The following is a 17,738-nucleotide window of genomic DNA, read 5'->3' as shown; positions in this document are numbered from 1 at the left end:
ATATTGAACATGGATTGAGGGAGACTGCTGAAACTACTGGCTGATTTTCTAACTTGTTGATACACCATTATTTACATGTGTTTGGTGGATATACCAGCTCGTTGGAGTAAAGTGAAGCGAGTGGAAGCTTACATACATATTTGTCCTCTTACAGAGACAGATTGTGTTTCATTTATTTAACTATGGATGCATTGTGAAGAATAAGTTATGGTAAGCTTTCCATAAAACATATATTTTAATTATTCATCTTTGTCTTTTTTTTTGACTGATGTGTGTGTCTTTAGTTCCCATTTATTTCCTTTATGACAAAATAATTGACAACTTTAATTGAAAATATATGTAGAGTGTTTGCCACTCTAACCCCAACCCCAGTCATATTACAGATGTGAACTAAATAAGCTTTCTGGTGTAGGTTAACATTTCATGTAGACCACCTCAGATACCCAGCCACATAGCTTTTGATTTGCAAATGCTATTTATTCTAATACCTTGTATTCTATCCTCTGTAGATGTTCATTCACCTATGATAGCCATAGCATCAGGGTGGTTCTAAACACACTGGTCTAACCGGTCAGTCAACATGGCTACAGGAGTGGCGGCATGGCTCCCCTTTGCTCGCGCGGCGGCTATTGGATGGATTCCGGTGGCGACTAGCCCTATGCCCATCCCTCCCCGGGAAAAGAAGGAAGCCCAAGACCAGGGACTTATCCTCCTCAACATCAGCGGTCAGAAGTTCCAGACATGGAGTAACACTTTGGAACGCTACCCCGACACTTTACTAGGGAGCACCGAGAGGGATTACTTTTTCCATGAGAAAACAAACGAGTACTTTTTTGATCGTGACCCTGATATCTTTAGACACATTCTGAATTTCTACCGCACGGGCAAACTGCACTACCCGCGCCAGGAGTGCATTGCCGCGTATGATGAAGAGTTGTTGTTTTTCGGAATCATACCTGAGATTATTGCCGACTGTTGCTATGAGGAGTACAAGGACCGGCGCCGCGAGAACCAGGAGAGGCTGCAGGATAACGAAGACAACGAGAAAGAAGATATAGCTCCGTTAAACATGACCTTCCGGGAGTACATGTGGCGGGCTTTTGAGAATCCCCACACGAGCACCATGGCCCTGGTCCTCTATTATGTCACCGGGTTTTTCATCGCCATCTCGGTCATGGCCAATGTGGTGGAGACGGTGCCGTGTGGAACCCTGCCTAACCGCTCCAAGGACATCTCGTGCGGGGACCGTTATGCAGTGGCCTTCTTCTGCCTGGACACGGCCTGCGTCATGATCTTCACCGTCGAGTACCTGTTACGGTTAATCGCGGCTCCCAGCCGGTATAACTTCATGAAGAGTGTGATGAGCATCATCGACGTGGTTGCCATCATGCCTTACTACATTGGCTTGGTCGTGACAGACAACGACCAAGTGAGCGGGGCGTTCGTCACTCTCAGGGTCTTCCGGGTTTTCAGGATTTTCAAATTCTCCCGCCACTCCGCGGGCCTGCGTATCCTGGGCTACACACTGAAGAGCTGTGCCTCGGAGCTGGGCTTCCTCCTCTTCTCCCTCACCATGGCCATCATTATCTTTGCCACTGTGATGTTCTATGCAGAGAAGGGCTCCGCCTCCAGCAAGTTCACCAGCATTCCCGCTGCTTTCTGGTACACCATAGTCACCATGACAACACTGGGGTAGGTGCTGCCTGTTGGAGATGGTAAATGTTTTCAGTGTGTCGAAATGAGCTTCGCTACCAAAGAGGTTCTTGGTAGGCCTATACTACAGTCATGCATCACTGCAGTTTCTCACTGATAAAGCCTGGTCTTGGAAACCCTTCTAATGCATTTCATTCTAGGCATATAAAACCTAGGCCTATCATTACTATTTCACACTCTAGGAAAGCTTTATGGTACAACAATACTTTTATTCATATTAGAAGGCTGGTAAGCATAACTGATTAAGAAACCCCACACATCGTTTCACTTGGTTATAACTACTTATATTGACAAAGTTAATGAGGAGTAAAAGGTCTCTCATCCTTCCTTTTCGAGTTGTACGGTCATATCTGTAATTTGTTCAAATCACTTATCCATGAAGAGCTGTGAGCCGAATTGATTCAAATCTTTCATTATTTATGAAATGTGGTTAGATTCCTGCAAGAATTTGGAGGCCTGTCAAAATATTGATGATTACCTACAGGCAACACCATTCCACTCATTTTCACCTGGCAAGCTGCTTCACTCTATCTCTTTTCATCTGATTTAACTGAATAATAAAAAGCTTATTTCACTGAATTTAAATGAAATTGACACCAACCCTGATGCTTAATCCATCCCTACCATGTTGCTTATTGGCTTGAGAGAGATGTTGTATGACTAACCTGAAACGACCTTGTTAATGGCAGCGGTTCTGTCAGTCTATTATATCGGAGAGCCATGTTGACAGATGTGCAACCTGAGCTGCAGAATAACATGCAGCATATCTTTTTCACATAGAATCTTCTAGAGAGAGAAGTAATTTGTTTATCTAAGGATATGGAGAATATATGGAAGGATTCTGATGGTCTCAGATAGATAATATGTGGAAAAGTAGCTGTAGTACTCTCCACAAACCTTTCTACGGTTATCTGAGGATAACTGTTAGACCTACAATGACCTAGCCTGGAGAAATCCAGTCTGTCTGTGCTAACATTTCATTCCTTGCCACTCATTTGTCATGCCAATGTTTTGCATGACAAGGTGTGGCAAGGAGTGGAATTATAGCTAAACAGACTGGTACCCAGTCTAGCAATGACCTGCTAGAACATCAACTTGATGAGTGTCATTTTAATGTTGCCTGATTAGGATAACACCCATCTTCAACCCCCCAGTATTGATGGAGTCATCATTATTTTCTAGAGAGGGAATATATGAAAGTTAGAAGGTATTAAAGCTACTTTTTCACAAAGTTATCTGAGGCTCTATCCACTATATATGGAGGGATTCTGATTCTGATGGTGTGTATCAGTCTGTTTCAAAGCACAGCATGGGAACTAATTGATCAAAGTGAACCAAATCCTGGTCCAGGTCTGATATGAATATTAACTTTCTAGTTTAGAGCGATATAGGCTGCATCCCAAATGGCACTCTGTTCCCCATGTGCCCTGGTCAAAAGTAGAGCATTAAATAGGGAACAGGGTGCCTATTCCAGATGAGGTAGCAGCGGGGATCGCTCCTAGACTTTGGGAACTTCAGTTGAAACAAACCCCATAATCGAATCTGTTTGATATCCTTAGAATTATTACCCTCTCACCACCACAAACACTCTATAGTCAATTACTGCATCTTGATCTTTTTCCACTACATACAGTACCAGTCAAAAGTTTTAGAACACCTACTCATTCAAGGGTTTTTCTTTATTTTTACTATTTTCTACATTGTAGAATAATAATGAAGACATCAAAACTATGAAATAACACATATGGAATCATGTAGTAACCAAAAAAGTGTTAAACAAATGAAAATATATTTTATATTTGAGATTCAAATAGCCACCCTTTGCCTTGATGACAGCTTTGCACACTCTTGGCATTCTCTCAACCAGCTTCACCTGGAATGCTTATGTACTGTAAATCTTCTATTTCCTCCCCTCCTCCTCCTTCTCCTTGGATCCTGTGGAGGTAAAGACAGGACAGGCTGGACACTCCTCTCCCTCTCCTGATGGACCATTGATCGTGCCTAAGCAGACATGCAGACACCAGGGGAGAGGAGGAGAGGTGGACGACCCCTTTCGTTTACACAGCCAGCCAGCCACTTGGCAGGCATTCTGAATGAGAGGGAAGAGAGAGAGAGGAATAGAGAGAGGGAGAGAAAGAGAGAGGACAGCGAGAGAAGGGAGAGAAAGAGAAAGGGAAGGGGCGTCTGGAGACCAGAATCAATAGCACTGTGCAGCTGCGTGTCACACCTCTGTGACTGTGTGTGTATATGTGTGTGCGCGGGTGTGTGTGTCATGCCTCTGTGTGTGTCTCTGTGGCTGGGCGGTAACCCCCATAACTACCTGGCTGCGCTAGCTCATTATAGCTTCTCCTCCCTTTCTACAGAGGGTTCTACATGGAACCCAAAAGGGTTCTACCAGGAACCAAAACGGGTTATTCTATGGAGACAGCCAAAGAACCCTTTTGGAACATTTCTAAGTATACTGTAGACTCATCTGAGCCAGACTCTAATGGAAAACATTGTCTCATTTCTGTACATTGAAGAATCATTTGTGGTTCCAGGTAGAACCCTCTGTTGAAAGGGTTCTACCTGGAACCAAAAAGGGTTCTTCAAAGGGTTCGCCTATGGGGACAGCCGAAGAACCCTTTTAGGTTCTAGATAGCAAAACAAATTCTAAGAGTGTATGTGTTTGTTTGCCACAGTATATACAGTGAGGGAAAAAAGTATTTGATCCTCTGCTGATTTTGTACGTTTGCCCACTGACAAAGAAATTATCAGTCTATGATTTTAATGGTAGGTTTATTTGAACAGTGAGAGACAGAATAACAACAACAAAATCCAGAAAAACGCATGTCAAAAATGTTAGAAATTGACTTGCATTTTAATGAGGGAAATAAGTATTTGACCCCCTCTCAATCAGAAAGATTTCTGGCTCCCAGGTGTCTTTTATACAGGTAACGAGCTGAGATTAGGAGCACACTCTTAAAGGGAGTGCTCCTAATCTCAGTTTGATACATGTATAAAAGACACCTGTCCACAGAAGCAATCAATCAATCAGATTCCAAACTCTCCACCATGGCCAAGACCAAAGAGCTCTCCAAGGATGTCAGGGACAAGATTGTAGACCTACACAAGGCTGGAATGAGCTACAAGACCATCGCCAAGCAGCTTGGTGAAAAGGTGACAACAGTTGGTGCGATTATTAGCAAATGGAAGAAACACAAAAGAACTGTCAATCTCCCTCGGCCTGGGGCTCCATGCAAGATCTCACCTCGTGGAGTTGCAATGATCATGAGAACGGTGAGGAATCAGCCCAGAACTACACGGGAGGATCTTGTCAATGATCTCAAGGCAGCTGGGACCATAGTCACCAAGAAAACAATTGGTAACACACTACGCCGTGAAGGACTGAAATCCTGCAGGGCCCGCAAGGTCCCCCTGCTCAAGAAAGCACATTTACAGGCCCATCTGAAGTTTGCCAATGAACATCTGAATGATTCAGATGAGAACTGGGTGAAAGTGTTGTGGTCAGATGAGACCAAAATGGAGCTCTTTGGCATCAACTCAACTCGCCGTGTTTGGAGGAGGAGGAATGCTGCCTATGACTCCAAGAACACCATCCCCACCGTCAAACATGGAAGTGGAAACATTATGCTTTGGGGTTGTTTTTCTGCTAAGGGGACAGGACAACTTCACCGCATCAAAGGGACGATGGACGGGGCCATGTACCGTCAAATCTTGGGTGAGAACCTCCTTCCCTCGACCAGGGCATTGAAAATGGGTCGTGGATGGGTATTCCAGCATGACAATGACCCAAAACACACGGCCAAGGCAACAAAGGAGTGGCTCAAGAAGAAGTACATTAAGGTCCTGGAGTGGCCTAGCCAGTCTCCAGACCTTAATCCCATAGGAAATCTGTGGAGGGAGCTGAAGGTTTGAGTTTCCAAACGTCAGCCTCGAAACCTTAATGACTTGGAGAAGATCTGCAAAGAGGAGTGGGACAAAATTCCTCTTGAGATGTTTGCAAACCTGGTGGCCAACTACAAGAAACGTCTGACCTCTGTCATTGCCAACAAGGGTTTTGCCACCAAGTACTAAGTCATGTTTTGCAGAGGGGTCAAATACTTATTTCCCTCATTAAAATGCAAATCAATTTATAACATTTTTGACATGCATTTTTCTGGATTTTTTTGTTGTTATTCCGTCTCTCACTGTTCAAATAAACCTACCATTAAATTTATAGACTGATCATGTCTTTGTCAGTGGGCAAACGTACAAAATCAGCAGGGGATCAAATACTTTTTTCCCTCACTGTAACCCTCTCTAGCTGCTCCTCACAGTACGGTCAGGGTGATGGGGCTATCTGTTTTTTTCTTGCTAAAGTATAAAAATGGTCAGGGTGAATTAGCTTCACAGGGAGGTTTTTTTGGTGCTTCAGATCTCTTAACTGATTTAAGGTGTAATGGAGTGCACCGCCGAGACGTGAGCAGCTGTGAAAACGACCAAGTCAAGCAAAACTCACGGGCGGCGAGGGTGAAAGAAAGGGGGAGAGGAGAGAAGTGAGTCATGGAAGGGACATGCACGCCACACCACACCGCTAGCCACTCTCAGTCCGTCTGGGGAATAAGGTGACTGTTCATGGGACAATTGTTGGCTACAACCATCAAACTAGTAGTAGTTTAAAATATAATTATTTTAAAGTATGGTGCACATTAAAGTTTTAAATGTATAGTTATCGCATCAATTCAGGCAATTTATTTCGATATGGAATTTGGTCAAATGGGTGCACATTTAGTTTTTGGCCAAGCACTCACACAATTGATTCAAAGAATCAACTCATCATCAGATCAAATCAAATCAAATCACATTTTATTTCCCACATGCACTGAATACAACTGGTGTAGACCTTACAGTGAAATGCTTACTTACAAGCCCTTAACAAACAATTCAGTTTTAAGAAAACAAAAGCTAATAATTAAAGAGCAGCAGTAAAATAAAATAACAGTAGGGAGGCAATATACAGGGGGTACCAGTACAGAGTCAAAGTGCGGGGGCACCGGTTGGTCAAGCCTTTGATTTGAATCAGGTGTTTTAGTGCTGATAGACAGCAGGGTCAATGTTGTTATGTCTGTAGTCTCATTACTAAATATGCAGTTGAAGTCGGAAGTTTATATACACTTAGGTTGGATTTTTTTAGGTTTTTCAACCACTCCACACATTTCTTGTTAACAAACTATAGTTTTGGCATCTACTTTGTGCATGACACAAGTAATTTTTCCAACAATTGTTTACAGACAGATTATTTCACTTATAATTCACTGTATCACAATTCCAGTGTGTCAGATGTTTACATACACTAAGTTGACTGTGCCTTTAAACAGCTTGGAAACTTCCAGAAAATGATGTCATGGCTTTAGAAGCTTCTGATAGGCTAATTGACATCATTTGAGTTAATTGGAGGTGTACCTGTGGATGTATTTCAACGCCTACCTTTAAACGCAGTGCCTCTTTGCTTGACATCATGGGAAAATCAAAAGAAATCAGCCAAGACCTCAGAAAAATAATTGTAGACCTCCACAAGTCTGGTTCATCCTTGCGAGCAATTTCCAAACGCCTGAAGGTACCACGTTAATCTGTTCAAACAATAGTACGCACGTTTAAACACCATGGGACCACGCAGCCATCATACCGCTCAGGAAGGAGATGCGTTCTGTCTCCTAGAGATGAACGTACTTTGGTGCGAAAAGTGCAAATCAATCCCAGAACAACAGCAAAGGACCTTGTGAAGATGCTGGAGGAAACAGGTACAAAAGTATCTATATCCACATTAAAACGAGTCCTATATCGACATAACCTGAAAGGCCGCTCAGCAAGGAAGAAGCCACTGCACCAAAACCGCCATAAAAAAAGCCTACGGTTTGCAACTGCACATGGGGACAAAGATCGTACTTTTTGGAGAAATGTCCTCTGGTCTGATGAAACAAAAATATAACTGTTTGGCCATAAGTACCATCGTTATGTTTGGAGGAAAAATTATGTGGATATATTGAAGCAACATCTCAAGACATCAGTCAGGAAGTTAAAGCCTGGTCGCAAATGGATCTTCCAAATGGACAATGACCCCAAGAATACTTTCAAAGTTGTGGCAAAATGGCTTAAGGACAACAAAGTCAAGGTATTGGAGTGGCCATCACAAAGCCCTGACCTCAATCCTATAGAAAATCTGTGGGCAGAACTGAAAAGCGTGTGCGAGCAAGGAGGCCTACAAACCTGATTTAGTTACACCAGCTCTGTCAGGAGGAATGGGCCAAAATTCACCCAACTTATTGTGGGAAGCTTGTGGAAGGCTACCCGAAACGTTTGACCCAAATTAAACAATTTAAAGGCAATGCTACCAAATACTAATTGAGTGTATGTAAACTTCTGACCCACTGGGAATGTGATGAAAGAAATCAAAGCTGAAATAAATCATTATCTCTACTATTATTCTGACATTTCACATTCTTAAAATAAAGTGGTGATCCGAACTGACCTAAGACAGGGAATTTTTACTAGGATGAAATGTCAGGAATTGTGAAAAACTGAATTTAAATGTATTTGGCTAAGGTGTACGTAAACTTCCGACTTCAACTGTATACACAGGACAGCATGCTTCGATTCAATAGTAAACGTTAACCCAGCAAGATCCGGGCAACCACACAACATATGGAGGTTAAACAGCCACAGGCTTTCTGTGGGCAACATCACCCTTTTATGGGTAGGATGTTTACGAACATTATACATTCAATACATAACATTCCTCACCATTATTTCAAATGGTATATCCATTTGCACTAATGGTCCCGACAACACAGTAGTGGTAAAATCACCTTGGCCAATACATCAATGCTATGAGCATATGATCAACTTGGCTCATATAGGCCTGGCCTCTTTGGTGTTACAAAACCAACTTTTACAGGTCCATATATTGGGGAGGTTTCAACACCCTAAAGGAATAACGTCTCTCTAACCCAACCCCTATGACAGACGCAGGCCCTTCCTGGTCATTTTGGGTATTGTCCCCAGCTTGTGTTATGGTGGGTGTGTGTTCAGGGAGAAACCCTTACAAAAATGCATTTGTTGTGGCAAACTTCCCGCATGTTTGTGGCAAATTTGCTGCAAACTAAATAGTGTGCCACAAAATGTTGCCAGTAGTTATTTATTAGATTATTCATTGCCACTAGTGGCAAACAGTTCGGCAGAGTTTTTCTATTGGAATCTGTAGCAAACCTGTGGCAACAATATTTATTGCCACTAGTAGCGAACAGTTTACCAGAAGCCGTTTCTGGTGAACACATGAGTTCCAAGACCAGTAACCGTTGATGACCAATTAGGGGGATTAGAAATATATGTTGGAAAATGGAAACCAAGCTATCTAGCTAGCTACCAAAGTTGTCCGGTGAGTGTCTAACTTATTCAACTACTTAATCAACTTTAACATTTTATTAGGTAAATGATTCCTAATTAGCAATGTCATGTTTTATGGGATAGAGTGAAACACATTTTGTTGATACCAGTTTCAATCTGTCAGCGCCCCTGACTGGCTAGTGCTTAGCTAGCTAATGTTATCGATCATATTTTTGCACAATTAATGTGATAGCTAGCTAACTAACTAATGATTTGCCTAAACACTTGTATTTTTTTAGTGAATACGTTGCTGTCTTTTAATACGAATATGCATGTCAATATGTTAGTCTCACAGTTCAGTAGCATGTTAGCTAGCCCACCAGCTAAGGTAGCTAGCAGCAATATGAGTTGATTTGACATCAAAGCAAAACATCACTTTTGCAGATGTATACCCTTCCCCTACCCGTGGTGTTGGAAGAGGCTGTATTGGGAGGAGGATGCATCAACACCCTGGAAATATGTTTGTGGTGCACTCACTCCTAACACTTTTTTGGAGTGATAAATTAGTGTATCGTTTTCAAGATTGATAAGGTAAGCAAATGCATGTATTATTCTCAAAAATGTAGCCTATACATTAATTCTTTGTAACAATTAGATATTTCATAGCTTTAAACTAGTAGCTAGCTCATCTTGATCATGTGTTATTCCTTCTCTCTTTCTAGAAACAATCAATTACAGGGCAAATTACAGATTGAGGCCTTCAATCAAACTGAGGACAGAGAAATGTGTGCACCAGGTCAAGGCTTTGAGAAGTAAGTTATACTCTAAAAAATATTGGGTTGTTTGGATGACCCAATTGCTGGGTTGCGGGCATTGTGTCAATAGTTGGGTTGTTTTCTGTAAAAACAGCAAGGTTGGGTTGTTGGTGCTGGGTTGTTATGATTAGATAATAGATATGTGACTCAGCCAGTGGGTTAATTCTCTTGCCACCAGCGTGTGAAGTCCACCATAATTTGAGCAAATATCGAGACGTTGCGTTGGGTTGGGTTGTTGCAACCGGCAACTTGCAAGTCTTCTAGTGGGACTGAGTGGAAAACGGCCAACGTTATTTTGACAGACTAAGGTTATTTTGGCTGACTGAAAACGGTAAGTAACAAATGTTCTGAATTATTAATTTTATGGTCATTCAGTTAAATAGGTTGTCCTATCATAATTAGGTTGTTAGCTTGAGCGTTAGCTAATGACCGTTAGCTAGCTAGCTAGCCATTTTCTTTGCTAATATCTCTGGACGTGGTAACGCTAGCTAGCTAACGTTAGCCTCGCGATGCTATCTTCCTGGAGTGTTGTCGCGGAATATAGCTAATGTAAGGTTTTTGTCTACGTTTGGCTAGTGTTTGTTACGGTGTCTTTAACAGCAGCTAGCTAAAAGGTAGCTAGCTAAAGCTAGTTAACTTAGCTACCTATGTCTGAAACTTCTGGACTGTCGGACACTGTTTTATTTATATATTCTTTTAAATTATTATTATGAACAATTAAACAAATACAAAAACAGAAATATACAAACAAGAGTACATAAACCTAACAGACAGGGGTATTACATATTGAGATACTGTGAGAGTGTGATTTGAAGGAGTCAGGCGCAGGAGGGTAAATCACAGAATACAGAGTTTATTCCGTAGGACACAGTTACGCTGGTTAGCGTCAACAGCACAGGAAGTAATACAGGCGCACTGGAACACAATACAGGCACACAGGGAGAAATAACCCCGGCAATACAAAGTACAGGAAGCTCAACCGAGCTAAACTCATCTTCACATAAAACAATCACCCACAAGGACAAGGGGGCAGAGGGAACAATTATACACAGACTAATGAGGGGATATGAACCAGGTGTGTGTAATTGATAAGACAAGACAAATGGAATGATGATATATGGAGCGGCAGTGGCTAGTAAGCCGGTGACGACGAATGCCGAAACCTGCCCGAACAAGGAGGGGAGGCAGCCTTGGCGGAAGTCGTGACAGTACCCCCCCTTGACGTGCAGCTCCAGCAGCGCGCCGACCCCGGCTTTGAGGATGGCCAGGAGGACGCGGAGCAGGGTGAGCCGGATGGCTATGGTGGAAATCCTGCAACAGGAAGGGATCGAGGATATCCCTCACCGGGACCCAGCACTGTTCCTCCGAACCGTACCCCTCCCACTCCACGAGGTACTGAAGGCCCCCCACCTGACGCCTCGAATCCAGGATGGAACAGACAGAGTACGCCAGGGCCCCCTCGATGTCCAGAGAAGGTGGAGGGACCTCCCGCACCTCAGACTCCTTGTGCGGACACATGAAACGAGGGGTTAAAACGGTAATCAGGGGGAAGTAATAACCTATAGATTACCTTGATTCTCCTCAGGACTTTGAACGGCCCCACAAACAGCGGGCTCAACTTCCGGCAGGGCAGGCGGAGGGGCAGATTCCGGTTTGAGAGCCAGACCTGATCCCCCGATACGAAGGGGCTTCACTGCGGTGGCGGTCAGCGTTGGCCTTCTGACAACGCACGGTGCGTTGGAGGTGAACGTGGGCAGCGTCCCACGTCTCCTCCGCACGCCGAAACCAGACATCAACCGCAGGAGGCTCGGTCTGGCTCTGGTGCCATGGTGCCAGAACCGGTTGGTAACCTAAAACACATTGGAATGGCATTAGTTTAGTAGAGGAGTAGCGGAGAGTGTTCTGGGAATATTCTGCCCATGGCAAGAACACCGACCACTCCCCCGGCTGGTCCTGGCAGTAGGACCGCAGGAACATACCCACATCCTGATTTACCCGTTCCACCTGCCCATTAGACCCCGTAGTGCCGGAAGACGTGTGTAAACAGGGCCTCCGCAGTTTGCAGGGCCGTGGGGAGACCGGGCAGAGGAAGGAGGAGGCAGGACTTGGAAAAGCGGTCCACAACGACCAGGCTGGTGGTGTTACCTTGGGAGAGGGGAAGATCAGTCAGGAAATCAACACTTAGGTGAGACCATGGTCGTAGTGGAACTGGTAAGGGTTGTAACTTACCCGCTGGGAGGTGCCTTGGTGCCTTACTCTGGGCGCACACCGAGCAGGAGGAGACATACACCCTCACGTCCTTGCCAAGGTAGGCCACCAGTACTTTCCGCTCAAGCAGCGCACTGTACGGCCGATACCTGGGTGACCAGAGGAGGGTGACGTGTGTGCCCAGAAGATCAGACGATCACGGATAAGAGCAGGCACGTACCGCAGCCCAGCTGGACACTGTGGTGGAGATGGATCTGTGCGTAATGCCTGCTCTATATCCACGTCCATCGCCCATACTACCGGCGCCACAATGCAGGAGGCCGGGAGTATGGGGGTGTTGTCTCTGGGCCTCTCCTCTGTGTCATACAGCTGGACAGTGCGTCTGCCTTCATGTTCTTCGTACCCGGAATGTATGACAATGTAAAATCGAACCGGGTGAAGAATATGGCTCAACTGGCCTGGCGAGGATTCAGCCTCTTCGCTGCCCGGATGTACTCCAGGTTACGGTGGTCCGTCCAGATGAAGAAAGGGTGTTTCGGCCCTTTGAGCCAATGCCTCCACACGGTCAAGGCTCGGACAACAGCCAACAGCTCCCGATCACCAACGTCGTAGTTGTGCTCCGCCGGGCTGAGCTTCTTAGAGAAAAAGGCACAGGGGCGGAGCTTGGGTGCGTGCCCGAGCATTGAGATAGGACAGCGCTTATCCCTACCACGGACGCATCCACCTCCACTACAAACGGTAGTGTTGGATCGGGGATGGGCCAGTACCGGGGCTGAGGTGAACAGACCCCTCAGATTCCTGAAGGCCAAGTCAGCCTCAGCAGACCAGCGGAGCCGGGACGGCCCACCCTTCAACAGAGATGTAATGGGAGCTGCGACCTTGCCAAAGCCCCGGATAAACCTCCGATAGTAGTTGGCGAAGCCCAGAAAGCGCTGCACCTCCTTACTCGTGGTGGGAGTCGGCCAATTACACACGGCTAAAATGCGAACCAGTGACACATGCTCGGCGCGCGTACCAGAATACACCAGAATGTCATCGATGTAGACCGCTACTCCGCGTCCAAGCATGTCCCGAAACACCTCGTTCACAAAGGACTGGAAGACAGATGGAGCATTCATCAAACCGTAGGGCATCACCAGGTATTCATAATGCCCCGTGGTTGTGCTGAATGCTGTCTTCCACTCATCCCCCTCTCAAACACGCACCAGGTTGTACGCACTCCTGAGATCTAATTTGGTGAAGAAGCGCACCCCATGCATTGACTCGATTGCTGACGGAATGAGGGGGAGAGGATAACTAAATCTTACCGTCTCCTGGTTCAGTGGTCGATAATCAATGCAAGGGCGAAGAACACCGTCTTTTTTCTTCACAAAGAAGAAACTCGAGGAGGCGGGTGAAGTGGAGGGATGTATATACCCCTGGCAAAGGGACTCGGCGATGTATTACATTTACATAATTTAGCAGACGCTCTTATCCAGAGCGACTTACAAATTGGTTCATTCACCTTATAGCCAGTGGGATAACCACTTTACAATATGTATTTTTATTTTTATTTTTTTGGGGGGTGGGGTAAGGGGGGGTAGAATGATTACTTTATCCTATCCCAGGTATTCCTTAAAGAGGTGGGGTTTCAAGTGTCTCCGGAAGGTGGTGAGTGACTCCGCTGTCCTGGCATCGTGAGGGAACTTGTTCCACCATTGGGGTGCCAGAGCAGCGAACAGTTTTGACTGAGCTGAGCGGGAACTGTGCTTCCGCAGAGGTAGGGGGGCCAGCAGGCCAGAGGTGGATGAACGCAATGCCCTCGTTTGGGTGTAGGGACTGATCAGAGCCTGAAGGTACAGAGGTGCCGTTCCCCTCACAGCTCTGTAGGCAAGCACCATGGTCTTGTAGCAGATGCGAGCTTCAACTGGAAGCCAGTGGAGTGTGTGGAGGAGCGGGGTGACGTGAGAGAACTTGGGAAGGTTGAACACCAGACGGGCTGCGCCATTCTGGATGAGTTGTAGGGGTTTAATGGCACAGGCAGGGAGCCCAGCAAACAGCGAGTTGCAGGAATCCAGACGGAAGAAGTGCCTGGATTAGGACCTGTGCCGCTTCCTGTGTAAGGCAGGGTCGTACTCTCCGAATGTTGTAGAGCATGAACCTACAGGATCGTGTCACCGCCTTGATGTTAGCAGAGAACGACAGGGTGTTGTCCAGGGTCACGCCAAGGCTCTTCGCACTCTGGGATCTGGGAGGAGGACACAACGGAGTTGTCAACCGTTATGGCGAGATCATGGAACGGGCAGTCCTTCCTCGGGAGGTAGAGCAGCTCCGTCTTGCCGAGGTTCAGCTTGAGGTGGTGATCCGTCATCCACACTGATATGTCTGCCAGACATGCAGAGATGCGATTCGCCACCTGGTTATCAGAAGGGGGAAAGGAGAAGATTAGTTGTGTGTCGTCTGCGTAGCAATGATAGGAGAGGCCATGTGAGGATATGACAGAGCCAAGTGACTTGGTGTATAGCGAGAATAGGAGAGGGCCTAGAACTGAGCCCTGGGGGACACCAGTGGTGAGAGCACGTGGTGCGGAGACAGATTCTCGCCACACCACTTGGTAGGAGCAACCGGTCAGATAGGACGCAATCCAAGAGTGAGCCGCGCCGGAGATGCCCAGCTCGGAGAGGGTGGAGAGGAGGATCTGATGGTTCACAGTATCAAAGGCAGCAGACAGGTCTAGAAGGACAAGAGCAGAGGAGAGAGAGTTAGCTTTAGCAGTGCGGAGAGCCTCCGTGACACAGAGAAGAGCAGTCTCAGTTGAATGACCAGTCTTGAAACCTGACTGGTTTGGATCAAGAAGGTCATTCTGAGAGAGATAGCAAGAGAGTTGGCTAAAGACGGCACGCTCAAGAGTTTTGGAGAGAAAAGAAAGAAGGGATACTGGTCTGTAGTTGTTGACATCAGTGTTGGTTTTTTGAGGAGGGGTGCAACTCTTGCTCTCTTGAAGACGGAAGGGACATAGCCAGCGGTCAAGGATGAGTTGATGAGCGAGGTGAGGTAAGGGAGAAAGTCACCGGAGATGGTCTGGAGAAGAGAGGAGGGGATAGGGTCAAGCAGGTAGGTTGTTGGGCGGCCGGCCGTCACAAGTCGCAAGATTTTATCTGGAGAGAGAGGGGAGAAAGAAGTCAAAGCATAGGGTAGGGCAGTGTGAGCAGGACCAGCAGTGACATTTGACTTAACAAACGAGGATCGGATGTCGTCAACCTTCTTCTCAAAATGGTTGACGAAGTCATCCACAGAGAGGGAGGAGGGGGGGGGGGGGGGGTGGAGGATTCAGCAGGGAGGAGAAGGTGGCAAAGAGCTTCCTAGGGTTAGAGGCAGATGCTTGGAATTTAGAGTGGTAGAAAGTGGCTTTAGCAGCAGAAACAGATGAAGAAAATGTAGAGAGGAGGGAGTGAAAAGATGCCAGGTCCGCAGGGAGTCTAGTTTTCCTCCATTTCCGCTCGGCTGCCCGGAGCCCTGTTCTGTGAGCTTGCAATGAGTCATCAAGCCACGGAGCAGGAGGGGAGGACCGAGCTGGCTGGGAGGATAGGGGACATAGAGAGTCAAAGGATGCAGAAAGGGAGGAGAGGAGGGTTGAGGAGGCAGAATCAGGAGATTGGAGGGAGAAGGATTGAGCAGAGGGAAGAGATGATAGGATGGAAGAGGAGAGAGTAGCGGGAGAGAGAGAGCGAAGGTTGCGACGGCACATTACCATCTGAGTAGGGGCAGAGTGAGTAGTGTTGGAGGAGAGCGAGAGAGAAAAGGATACAAAGCAGTGGTCGGAGACATGGAGGGGAGTTGCAGTGAGATTAGTAGAAGAACAGCATCTAGTAAAGATGAGGTCAAACGTATTGCCTGCCTTGTGAGTAGGGGGGGCGGTGAGAGGGTGAGGTCAAAAGAGGAGAGGAGTGGAAAGAAGGAGGCAGAGAGAAATGAGTCAAAGGCAGACGTAGGGAGGTTGAAGTCACCCAGAACTGTGAGGGGTGAGCCATCCTCAGGAAAGGAACGTATCAAGGCGTCAAGCTCATTGATGAACTCTCCAAGGGAACCTGGAGGGCGATAAATGACAAGGATGTTAAGCTTGAATGGGCTAGTGACTGTGACAGCATGGAATTCAAATGAGGAGATAGACAGATGGGTCAGGGGAAAAAGAGAGAATGTCCACTTGGGAGAGATGAGGATTCCTGTGCCACCACCCCGCTGACCAGATGCTCTCGGGGTATGCGAGAACACATGGTCAGATGAGGAGAGAGCAGTAGGAGTAGCAGTGTTTTCAGTGGTAATCCATGTTTCTGTCAGCGCCAAGAAGTCGAGGGACTGGAGGGTAGCATAGGCTGAGATGAACTCTCTGCCTATGCTGCCTTGAGATCATTGGCAAGATCCTCCCGGGCCAGTATGAAAAAATAAAAATAAATAAAAAATAACTGTAAGTCGCTCTGGATAAGAGCGTCTGCTAAATGACTAAAATGTAAAAAAAAAATGTAATAGTCTGAGATGAACTCTGCCTTGTTGGCAGCAGAACGGCAGTTCCAGAGGCTGCCTGAGACCTGGAACTCCACGTGGGTGGTGCGTGCAGGGACCACCAGGTTAGAGAGGCAGCAGCCATGCGGTGTGAGGCGTTTGTATAGCCTGTGCGGAGAGGAGAGAACAGGGATAGACAGAAGCATAGTTGACAGGCTACAGAAAATTGCTACAATAATGCAAAGGAGATCGGAATGAAATGAACTAAACATCTGGGAAAGGAGAGAGCGGGGCCTCCCTCACTTAAGTTTCACTGAAACACCCAAATATAACTCTCCCAACTTCCACCTTAGAAACTATAATTGATGTAAACTACAGCGGTTCAATGTTTTCTAGGAATAGACTAACTTAGTTTATTCAGCTAGCTAACTTGGTACAGTATTCTTCCGTGAAAATCGTCCAGGGCACCTAGTCATATGACGCCACAGCCAACTAGCATGCCGGACTCCAACAACACGGTTTAGCATCAATACTCGGCCACAACAAACCACCAGTGTGTCAACACGCCAAGCAGATAATTCGTGTCTGTGTCTAACGTTGTGGGTTAGTCCCGACAGCTTGAGCGAGTCCGTCATCAACTTATTCAGCCAGTTAGTTAGCTAGAATAGTTAGCATACTAGCTAGCCATTGCTTTCAGACAAAGAAGAAACCCCTCCTCCCACGGCACGAACACACAGAGAGAGCCAAGCTAACGTTAACTAGTCACCCATGTCCCGAATTCCCTTGAACGACTCTGGCTACCAGTATGTAAAAACAAAACACAAATGTAGGTTATAACTTACCCCTAGCAGCTACTGTTAGCTAGCCAAGTGCAAAGCTAGCCACTGAATTGACTCAGCCAGTTCGCGTCTGTTCGCTAGGTCGTTCCAGCCATTGTTTAGTAGCTATCCAGGTAGCAACAAGCTAGCTACATTTCAAGCACAGTAGCCACTTACTACCTAACGTTAACACTTCAGACAATGAGGTTAGAAAAACAGCTGAATGGTAGCCATTATTGTATGTAATTATTGTAGGCAGCTAGCTGGCATAATTACAGGTACTCTCAGGCGTGAAACAACTATCCACAGTTGCAAATAGTTACCAGTAGCTACCCGCTAG

At 46.1% G+C, this 17,738-nt stretch overlaps 1 protein-coding gene across 1 annotated transcript in view; it reads left to right on the top strand.

Moving 5' to 3' along the window:
* Positions 1–580: 580 nt before the first annotated feature.
* LOC311137362 (A-type voltage-gated potassium channel KCND2-like) overlaps positions 581–17,738 on the top strand; it is a gene marked incomplete at both ends in the record, with an annotated part of 120,221 nt that continues 103,063 nt past the window's right edge. Inside the window, one exon of the mRNA XM_084171811.1 lies at positions 581–1,692. Within this exon, the coding sequence (XP_084027937.1) occupies positions 581–1,692 (1,112 nt within the window). The remainder of the gene's footprint in view (positions 1,693–17,738) is intronic.

The sequence above is a fragment of the Coregonus lavaretus genome (assembly GCF_964263955.1).
Source record: "Coregonus lavaretus genome assembly, chromosome: 11".
Classification (NCBI taxonomy): domain Eukaryota; kingdom Metazoa; phylum Chordata; class Actinopteri; order Salmoniformes; family Salmonidae; genus Coregonus; species Coregonus lavaretus.
Note: the sequence above shows the minus strand (reverse complement) of the source record. Positions and strands in the feature narration are given on the sequence as shown.